Here is a 10,692-nt window from a genome sequence, read left to right as displayed (position 1 = left end):
TTGTCCTTGGCTTGCTGCACATACATTTTATACGTTGGGGAAAATCTACGTTACCATATTCCAGGTGCCGGTAATTAAAGGTTTTTTGCCGTGCAACAAATCCAGGATATTACTAATTACCAGTTTTTGCAAAATATTTGCGGTAAAAGCAAGTGCACACGTAAATCTGATGGCGAATCCAAATGATTTACAACATTTACTTTAAATCAAAACGAATGAAATCTAAAAATTAAAAATGTTATTTGAAATGCCTTTTGCCCAGAATTCGTTTTTTACACCCAATCAGGTTTCAACATTTTTTTCAAATTTTAAAACAAATTTAACTATTTTTGAAATGTACTTCAAAATTTCAGAAAAGTTGATAGAACCATGAGTTGGCGTACAGCGATCTTTGCAGTTGTGAGCGTTTACGTGTAAAATTTGAAGCAAGTTGTTTGGTCTATACTGAGCCCGCGTTCTGGTACACCTAAACTAATATTATTTTTTTGTTATTTTGTTTCATACATAATTTACTGATATTTCCAGTCATAACTCCCAAACCGGCTATTGCGTATACAGACCGTTTTATGCCAATGCGTACAAATCACTTGGCTATAAAATGCCATTAAACAATGCAAAAAAGTGTCTGGTACCGTGCGGAAGCGAAAAGTTTCTACGCATGTATTGATGTATACAATTTTGTCATGCTATGACGGTATGTATGTAGTATGTAGCTGTTCGTTAGGTCATGCCTTGGATCGGCACAGGCTTCTGCGTGATAAATCATTCATTTTTATAAAACAGTGAAAAGAGAAATGGTATCCATGTATCTCCCAAGCGCCAGTACGGCAATCTTATCACATCAATTCGGCTGTGGAGTTCTGGCGATCAGTGAGTTGACGACAATCGCCCGGGTTGGGATCTGCGATGGACGCTGTCTCCACGGGTTGTCGGCACACCGGACAGTTGCGCGAATAGGTCGTCAGCCAGGTCGTCAAGCACGCCGAATGACCCACTGCAAGAATGCAAGTACCATTACAACTCAATTCGACTTCCCCGATTTGTAGAGTATTCGGCCATTTCACAACGAATGGTCAGTACTATTTCTTAAGCAAATAAAGACTGCTTTAATTTTAAGCCAACAGCAGCTGGTATAGCACTGTCAAACAAAAATTACGATCGCAAGCGCAAAGAAAATTGAAATTATCTCTCATAAATGCAACGGGAACGAGTATCCGACGAATTTACCATGAGAACAGGACAAGACGATTTTAATTTCGTCCACAACAAACGTCTGCTGACATGTCGGACAGATGTCGTCCGATTCCTCCGTGACCTTTACTTGCGTCAGTCGCTGCATTTCTGCCGGTGTCAGCGGAACGCCGTTGGCTTGCACGTGCTCTGCCTCTTCCGCGGCCTGGACGCGGGCGATGAAGGCCTCGATAAAGCGACGCACTTGCTGCTCGCGCAGAATCAGAATGCGCGCTAACTCATCTTCAGCGGCGGCTTGCGCCAACGCCTGAGCGATCTGTGATTAAGCACTTCCTTAGATTTTTTCTGTGACACGGTGCATTGAAGAAGTAACAGACCATGACTTGTTCGGCTGCTGCTTTCGCAGCTTGACGAATCTGGTGCCGTCGATATGCGAATCTCATCAGCCAGATAACAGCGCCGATAACAAATGAGGGACCGAGGATACCCCAGAGTAATGCGTTGCTGTCAGATGAAGAACCGGAGCTGCTGGTAGGCGCGCTCGTCCACGTCGGGCTCTCGTAACTCGGATACCTGTTTTCAAGGTGACATCGAAACGCGTTAATTACTTTGCATATTGCTTGTTCGCCAAGAATAATTACGATTTTAGAAATTTATTTGAACTAATGCTTGAACGGACTACGCAAAAAATCTCTGATTGAATGAAAATTATTTATGACCTTTAGTATGCTTTCAAAAAAATGCAGTAGATCATTATCAAATACAGTTTTCAATTATTTGAACGGAAATCAAAAATCAATATGATTCGCTTTTTCAAAAATGAAATGAAAGAAAAATTTTTCTTAAGTACAAATGAGCAGAAAAAATATTTACTCACGCAACGCGGGGATGGTAACCGAACCTGTCGGTTGGATCGACCACCACCGAACTAACTTTCACTTTGTACAGAGATCTGTAAGAAAGGCGCACAATATTCAACTAGTAAACGCATATTGCGAAGCATGGAACAAGATTCACTAAGAAAGAGAAAATCCAGGTATACCGAGAAGACGTATTGTACGCGTACTGCGCCAGTCGCGCTCCGTCGTCGTGTCCGACGAAATGCACGGCAATCTTGATGAAGCCGGTAATGTTGACGGGAATCGGCCGGGGAACCGGCGTCGTCCGCGGCCACTCCTCATAGTATGAGTGCGCTCCGTCCGCCATCTCCGGGAGGACCTTCTCTTTACTGTAATCGGCGTACACGATGATGCCGCTGTAGCCTTTCATTTGGGCGTTGAAGATCTTTGCGACCACTCCGCTGCCATCACTGCCCGTGGTATTCCGATAGCCTTCGAACGGTTAACAGCTCCGTGAAGCGTTAATGCTAGCTGACGCCCGTACATCTTTTAAAACTTTAATTGTCGGAAACCTCATAATTAAGTAGGGTTACATTTTTGATGGCATTTTATTTCCAAATCATTTGCGTACATTAACGTGAAAAGCGCTTCATTGCGAAGTTTTAAAAAGGAATGAGTACCAGACCAGTTACCGGTGCGCTGTCCTATGCTTTTAGCCCGGCAATTTAATTCGCCTTATTTATATCACTATGAACGAAATAAAGGTGGCAGTCATTTTTATCTCTATTTGACAACGATATAAAACAGTGCAGAAAACTTTTACTAGGGCGTTAAAGCAGACTCAATGTATTAAACGAATGTATTGCGCTGCAACATTTCCCCCCTTTTTATAAATTGTTAAAATACCGTTTTGTGGAGCACACGGTGCGTCGTTAGTGAGTAAGAAGAACGGAGCTGCTCGGTTGTCCTCCCACACGCGCGGCGCCGGATCCACATCGTCAGCGTTGCAGGCGTTCTCTGGATCGGCAACGTACAGATAACTCTAAAGATTAGCACAGGGCGTCAGGTACACCGAATAAACTGTGTAGTTTTCTCCGGATTTCCGACCGAAATTTACAATGGACGTTTTAGCCTTGAGGACATTTTGAACGGTTACAATAGCAGCGTTGCAGTCAACACGACCGACATATTCGGTTCTCCTGTTTTCTAATATTATTATTGCTCTGCAGACAAAGCCAAGCAACGCTCACCGGAATATCGCGGTCGCGTCGGCCAGCGAGGGACTGGTGGTTATTGAGAACCTGGTAGACCGGAACCCAGGTATCTTCGGCAACGTCTCGCTCGTACACGAGGATCACGCCACTGCCACGCTGCAGCAGCGGGGATAAACAGCACAGACTCAGAAAAAATCTTGCCGCGCATCGCCGCATGTCGTATTCGGTCTCCGTGTGTGACGTCATTGAGGTGGCGGTGGCAGCAGCTCGAGCGATCGATCGTTGCTGTAAATGCAGTTAAGCGATCGTGGCTGTAAATGCTTTTTGCATCTCTCTCATTGCAAGGAATAAGGAAGCAATTTCTGTGGTTTCGCTAATTCAGTCGGAGCATATTCCGAATCACTAACAGGTATCTGTTATTTTAAAAAAAACGGAAATCTTGTCAGTACATTTTTCGAAATTAAGCGAATGAAGTTATGCACGTTTTTGCATCATCACTATGATACTTGTATAATGCAGTTCAGTCGGCCCGGTGATTACTGATTACATACGACATGCATGACAGCTTTACAACATCGCTGGTTGCTTTCTTGCTGGTATGTTTTGCAGTTGCGAAAAACGTGTTCCGCTTGTCTACCGGCTCCATGCAGAAAAACCGTGTTTGTTGAGCATACGAAAAAAATCATGAGCGTGGATGCCCAAAGGCGCATCCTTCTCTGACGAGTGGACGATCGTCGATGAATTGCTTGTGCAAGGACGATTCACTGAATTGCTTGTGCAAGGTGCATTAACTGCCGTTGAGCCTATGATTATTATTATAGTATGATATCACAACTGATTCTTGTGGCTACCTTGAAATAAATTAACGCTTATCGGTGTGGCCGCCACTGGCCGTGTGCTTTACTGTATCTGGTGGTGGTGACGTGAAATAAAGACCTAACACAGTGAAGTGGGTACTGTATCCACTTGTCCGACCACGTCCAGTCGGATAGAGCGACTCTGTCTCAAACTGTTACGGAAGATGGTAGAAGATAACGTAGATCTGGTAAGGTAGGAAAGGAAAAGAAGAAGAGGTCCGGGTCCTGCAAACACAAGAAATACACACGACGGAGAAGTATACGTTACCTGTCCGACGCTAGATGTTAGCCGAAGCGATAAGAGAGATATCCATCAACCTGGCGCTACAGGGCATGAAGATGATGAAGAGAACGAAAGGTCACGGCAAATCAAGTGGGATCAAATGGGTAACCTGTTACGTCACGAGATTATCCGAAGATGATAATGCACGTCGACGAGATAGAGGAATGACCCCTGACAATAGGTGAAAGGTCCGACGAGCGATTTATATAGCCCTGGGCACCGCAAGTGCTGGCTCTTCGTACACGCAGGTACGGGTCAGAGAACAATAGGGATTTAAACACTAACCAATAAGAGACATCTGAGGACACGTGGACTAATCACACAGCTGCATCACTACACGTGGACTAATAAGAACAAGAGGTTAGCTAATACACTAGAACAATAGGTTGAGCTACGTCATCGAAGCGCGGTCACGTCGAAATGGCAAGTCGCGGTCAAAGTTCTCTGCTGGGGATTTCTGAGAAGTCGGCACTCGGAGTCGCGGTCATGACTCGCGTAGAAGCTGTAGTAAGGAGTAAGCCTAAGCCTTGGGGCAGTAGTAGAGTAGTACGATGTGGACGGGGCTGGTACGCCCGTACACGTCAGTGGCACCGACGTGCCTTTCCCGTGATCGATAAGCAGTTTTCCGTTGCGTATATCGCCATTCTCATCTTATTGCAACGATCGTCATTTTGTTATTTGAATTTCACCGTGCAATCGTGTTTGCGATAGTATTTGCCGGCCGGTAAACAAGAGAAACTGCAGGTTGAGTTGAATTTCAGCTTAATCATCGAGCGTTCTAAATCTGGCCAGCAGAAAATTATTTGAGCAACCACAGGCAAAGTACGACCTACCATCAAAGGCAGTCATATTCTACGGATATCCATAGGACCATATACGATACAAAGAGCCTAAATTTATAATGCATCTGGGGGTTTGCAGCCGTCGTGGAAACTTACATTGGAGCTACGCTAGGGTTTGTGAGACGCATACGAGCCAGGAGTATCACACTAGATCGTGATAGTCTATATAATCCAATCCGGCTATATAGTTCAACAGATCAGGCGAAAGTGCGACGGGATGGATAATGTCAGCCGGGCTAAGTTCAGCGGTTAATTCAGTGACTACGGGTTGTCTACACACGGGACAGTTGCGCGAATAGGTCGTCAGCCAGGTCGTCAAGCACGCCGCATGACCAACTGCAAAATAATGCTGGTAACTACGCCCACACTACTGCGCTCTATTGCCAATAGGGCTTACAGCATACAATCAATTTGGCTAGCACAGTCCGTAAGTATCGTGTCTTATCAGATTGCGCTATAATATAAGTTAAGTAAGAGAGAGTTAGGTGATCCGTCTGTAACCGGAGATACCGTCCACGGTCTATTTTGCCCACATAGCTTTTTCTAGAACTTTTCGATACTGATAGCTGTTGAGCAAGTGTTCATTCGGGAAGTCAACTTAATTGAATTTTTTCAGTCGGACGGCGATTTTGGCGGTCGAGCAACAAAGGCGCTCGATTGACTGCAAATACTATTTTACGAAATACTTTGCCGGTTTTGTATTTGCACATGACGTTTGCATTTCACTAGTTAGCTGTCTCGCTTACCGTGAAAGCAGGGCAGGATGACTTTTATTTCGTCCACGGCGAACGTCTGCTGGCAGGTCGGACAAACGTCGTCGCACTCGTGGGTGACCTTTACGGGCGTCAGCTGTTGCATTTGCATTTGCGTCAGTGGGGTGTCGTCGGTGTGCAGCGGCACTCCTCCGGCAGGTAGTTGGACAGGCACCACAGGGGCCTCGGTATACTGGTGGTCTGTCCGCTCTGGATCAGCCGCAACGCCCGCCATTTCTTCCCCAGATGTGGGATGTGCGGCAACTTGCGGGTTCTGCATGCAACACGCGTGCTTTTTCAGTTACAGACAGTACACGCTGCCGCTGGTATAAACTGGGATATTACAGCATTGGTTCCATATGCGGATTATAATTAAGTACTGTACATAGTAACCGTGGCGTACCGAAACACGGCACAAATCTGATTCCAGCTGCTGCCACCAACAGCACAGTCAAAGTCGAAGCAAAACACTTTGTAACACCGCGCTTCTGTACATGACATAAACAAACCCTATTCGTAACTCGCAAGATCTTAGCTGCTCGATTTCTTTCAGTTTCTTTCAGTTTGTACTTACCGTCGGCTGTTCGGCGGCTCTATCCGCGGATAGACGAATTCTGCACTTCGGACATCCACAGCAACACCACCATAAAGGAACGCAAACAATCACGACCGTAAAGACGCCAAAGATTGTGATCATAGCGATTCCATCCGATAAAGAGGAGGAATCGCTGGGATACGGTGAACTCGTTGTTGTCGGGCGGAAATTTTCATCTTTGGGATACCTGTGATGGTTTTCCCGGCGTTAGCAACAACAAGTTAGTTTTTATCCTTGATGGTACTTACAAGTTTTCGGTAAAATTTGAAAACATTCACTCACTGCATGGGGTACCGGGAGCCGCTACTGGAGGACAGATCGTTCACTACGGAACTGACGCTCATTCGGTACCTTAATAACAACCGGAAAGTTCAACTGCCGCCAACATCGTCATTCAGGTGTGAGAAGTAAGCAGAGCGTATGAAGACGTATTATAAAGGGAAGAAGCTCCTATCATGTGCGTACCGGGTCCGGGCGAACGGATTATACCCATACTGCACCAGTTGCAGTCCGTAATCGTGTCCGACGAAGTGCACCGCAATGTGGATTCGGTCGGCAATGTGGGCGGGGATCGGCACGGGGAAGGGCGTGGTCCGCGGTGGTATCGGCCCGGATCCACTCGGGAAAGCTCTCTCTTTAGAAATGTGAGCGTAAATGATGATGCCGCTGTAACCTCGGTTCTGAGCGTTGATTAATTTAACTGTCACTCCGCTGTCGTCGCTGTCGGCAGTATTGCGGTTGCCTTAAAACACACACGTGGAGCGCATAGTTACTGGTACTACATGGCTACTGGCTACACATTAATATCTACTGTATCTTTCACTTTTGCCAATCTAATATGGATACATATGTGTTCGATATCGCAGACAATTTTTTTCATTATTTTGCCGTGTACTGTATGTACCGCTCTGCGGAGAACATGGTGCGTTATTTGTCAGCAAGATGAACGGAACCAGACGGTTGTTCTCCCACACCTCAGGTGCCGAACCCACATATTCGGCATTGCAAGCGTTTTCGGGAGAGGCAACTTGAAGGTAGCTCTACACAGATTTCTAAAGTCAGCCAAAGATTCCTCGCACTGTTCGACATAGCATAGAGGCTAAAGAAGCCCATCGGGGTTGTCAACCCTAAGGTAACTGTGATTTCACTTATGTTTCTCGGTCACTTCGCGTTTAAATATTTTCCATGAACTGGTTATCCGCGTATGACCGTATCTTTCTTACCACCGCAACAAAGTTTTTTGCAAATATTCATTTTTATTAGTATAATTTATTGCTAGTGAAAACAGAATCCAACATTACTCAGATCAACGCGGTTCTCTAGGGGCTGTATTGTATTTAATGGATACTTTAATAGGCAATAGCCGTCAAAGTATTGTATTTAATGGATACTTTAATAGGCAATAGCCGTCAAAGTAACAAGAAGTGCAAGCGCAGGCACACTACGTTACTGTTAAAAATTATATTAGGTTTTCTAAACTTGCGTACTTCCGTCGCTTCGCACTTTCTGCTAGGTGGGCCACACTGCCAGCCTTCTTCGAGCTCCCGTGGACATGAGAATTGGCCACAGTGCACCAACTTGTCGCATCCCACACTATTGGCATTCCTTGCTGGACAGGAATCAGCGTCATACCATCAGGTCTTGTCCCGTCGTTTGATAAGCCCACAGGTTCCAACTGACACGGAAAACCTGCACTTTCGCAGCAACTTTTAGCGATGCTGTTCATTTCTCTGTGTCGCGCCCAGCGTCCTTTTGTTGATTTATTGCAGGAGAGTCCATGATGGCCGTTTATTTCTACAGCTTTTCCACAGGCGACGCAGTTATGTGCAATAACTGCTGGTAAGCCAAAACGCAAGGCCACTCCAATTCTTACTTCTTCATCTCGTAAAAATGTCCCAAGACATGGCGCCGGCAGCGCGTTTAACCATGCTCCTGAATCTCTACTGAACGCTGCTCATAGCACTGCTCTCCTACGCTCATCGCCGACCGTTGACAACATTAGCGTCGACACATCTCGGTCAATCATCGGCGTGTCCCAAACATACTGACACCTTCGTTCGCATTCTTCTGGCAGCATACACTTGGTGTTCGTTAGCCAGCACTCCAAAGCCGATTGCGTCAGACACTCGCCAGCCGGCGTGTAAAACCTAGAAACAAGAGACTGCACAGAGTACACCGATGCCAGAAAGGCACACACAGCTAGTGACTCAATGCGTCGCGTTCCCAGTCCACCACGCCGAACCGGTAATGCCATCTGCATCCACTGAGCTTCGGATATGCTCACATTAGATAACTGCTGCACGCCCTTACGTAGCAATTCATCGTAATCTCGGAGTAGTGCCGGGAATTCGTAGCATCGGGAAGTCCGTAAGCCGAATAAAACTTTCGGTATACTGAGACAGTTTTTTAACAGAAAAAGGCTGTAGTGGGATGGCAGTTTCGAGAGCCGCTGTACAAACTTGCTCAGCTGTTCTTTCTTTTCAGTTAGAAATTTCTCGCAGCCGGCCGGCTTAAGAGCCGCGCCGAGTAGAGAAAAGTTATCATCACTTAACCGTACCATGTCGGGCCATAGTTCCAGTAGTTGTTTACCCGCTTTCGCTGATGGGTTTAGGACATAAAACTCACACTTGCTAAAATTCAGCTCCAGCCCCATCGCAATTCCCCTTTCTTCAATGCGTTGTATAGCGGCAATTACTTTCGAAACCGTACCAGCAAGAGTGACATCGTCGAGGTAGCCCAAAAACAGATCACAGTCTAGACCGTCGAACAGCGGCAGCGTTGCGAGACCATATCCAAAGGGGCCCGATGGATCGCCCTGTTGTACTCCCCGGGCGGACGACAGAACTTCATCTCCACATATCAAGTGACTTGCAAACCGATAAGACTGCCAGAAATAGTTGTAATATTGTGGAAAATGCTGCTTTACAGCTTCCAACAAAGTATCCCGCCGTAAAAGATTGAACGCATTCTTGAAATCAAGCTTTACCACAACCCGCTCTCCGTCGTGTGTAGTCTCAAGATACGATCGGACCCCGTGAATGACCGCCTCGGCTCCGCCTTTTGTACCACATCCATACTGCACAGTGTATTTAATACAATACAGACTATTGTATACAGTATCTTCACTGTATACAATACAGTGAAGCCCCTTGAGTAGGGCAGTGCTCAGATCTATGGCAGTCCACGTACCGGAGTACTGCTGCCGTGGCCAGCGATGGCTTGATAATTATTGGGAATGTAGTAGACGGGCACCCAGAAAACGGTGGCGTCATATTGTCTGTACAGACTGTACACCTGAATGAGACCGTTGCCAGACTGTATTAGCCAGGCCCAGTTACACCATCCCAGAAGAAATCTTGCGATGGGCGAAGGCATGATTCCCTCTACTTCCTTATGCAATCACGTGGACCAGTATGATCCACTCGTAATTTGGGTCGGTCTATAGTTGCAACAAACGGCAGGCGTCCGTTCGGCATTACAAAAATCCAATAACCTACGCTACGTGAAATTTTAATGTAATAGGATCATATTTCAATGTAATAGGATGTAATATTCCATTATGTTGTTACCACTACCGTTAAACTGGCCGAGAATTTAAAAGGAATACGGAGCGCGAAATAATTACATCAGCACGTTCTAAAATATAGCTAAAACTCAGGAAAAAACCTGTACAGTACTACTAAGCAGCGCGCAAATAAACTGATCCACAGGCAGGTGACTTCATGCGTGTATTCATCATGTAATGCAACATACCTACTGCAACGTTGCTGGTACCTTTCCAGCCGGAATTAAACTTGTTCGACAACTGCAAAAATCATTATGTCTCGACTGTCTACCGGCTGTGTACATGTGCGCAAGGACGATGTTGTGTTGATTGTAATGTTGGTATTTATTATTAATGCAACTTCGACGCGTGACCAACTGCTTATTAATTGCCCGTATATCACGCGGCACGGAGCGTATGACATCATTTCTAATTCTTGTGACGATTGACGATAATAAGAAGAAAATAATTTAGTGCTGCTGATGCTATTTCGGTGGCAAGTCCACTCAGTGGCTGCGATGTACTGATATTGCGTGGAAACCTAAGAAAAACAGCGTATTGAGCAATGGTTTTGG

At 45.8% G+C, this 10,692-nt stretch overlaps 1 protein-coding gene across 2 annotated transcripts; it reads right to left on the bottom strand.

Moving 5' to 3' along the window:
• Positions 1–551: 551 nt before the first annotated feature.
• On the bottom strand, positions 552–10,294 carry LOC129600962 (uncharacterized). 2 transcript variants are annotated; one of them, XM_055499650.1, is made up of 9 exons: positions 6,553–6,645; positions 5,323–5,562; positions 3,281–3,529; positions 2,937–3,072; positions 2,234–2,522; positions 2,069–2,143; positions 1,569–1,764; positions 1,228–1,507; positions 552–994 (listed from the first exon to the last, which is right to left on the bottom strand). In XM_055499650.1, exons 3-9 carry the CDS (start codon positions 3,488–3,490, stop codon positions 837–839), a joined length of 1,344 nt encoding a protein of 447 aa, XP_055355625.1. In that variant the 5' UTR covers positions 3,491–3,529; positions 5,323–5,562; positions 6,553–6,645; the 3' UTR covers positions 552–836. The 2 variants fall into 2 exon arrangements, with proteins under 2 accessions (XP_055355625.1, XP_055355624.1); XM_055499649.1 differs by lacking the exons at positions 552–994; positions 1,228–1,507; positions 1,569–1,764; ... (1 more) ...; positions 2,234–2,522; positions 2,937–3,072 and adding exons at positions 5,973–6,252; positions 6,856–6,924; positions 7,039–7,315; positions 7,478–7,613; positions 9,763–10,294 and having other exon boundaries at positions 3,461–3,529; positions 6,553–6,760.
• Positions 10,295–10,692: the final 398 nt, after the last annotated feature.

The sequence above is a fragment of the Paramacrobiotus metropolitanus genome, unplaced genomic scaffold (genome assembly GCF_019649055.1).
Source record: "Paramacrobiotus metropolitanus isolate TYO unplaced genomic scaffold, Prichtersi_v1.0 Parri_scaffold0000206, whole genome shotgun sequence".
Lineage (NCBI taxonomy): Eukaryota > Metazoa > Tardigrada > Eutardigrada > Parachela > Macrobiotidae > Paramacrobiotus > Paramacrobiotus metropolitanus.
The sequence above is the reverse complement of the archived record's forward strand: the minus strand, read 5'-3'. Positions and strand labels throughout refer to the sequence as shown.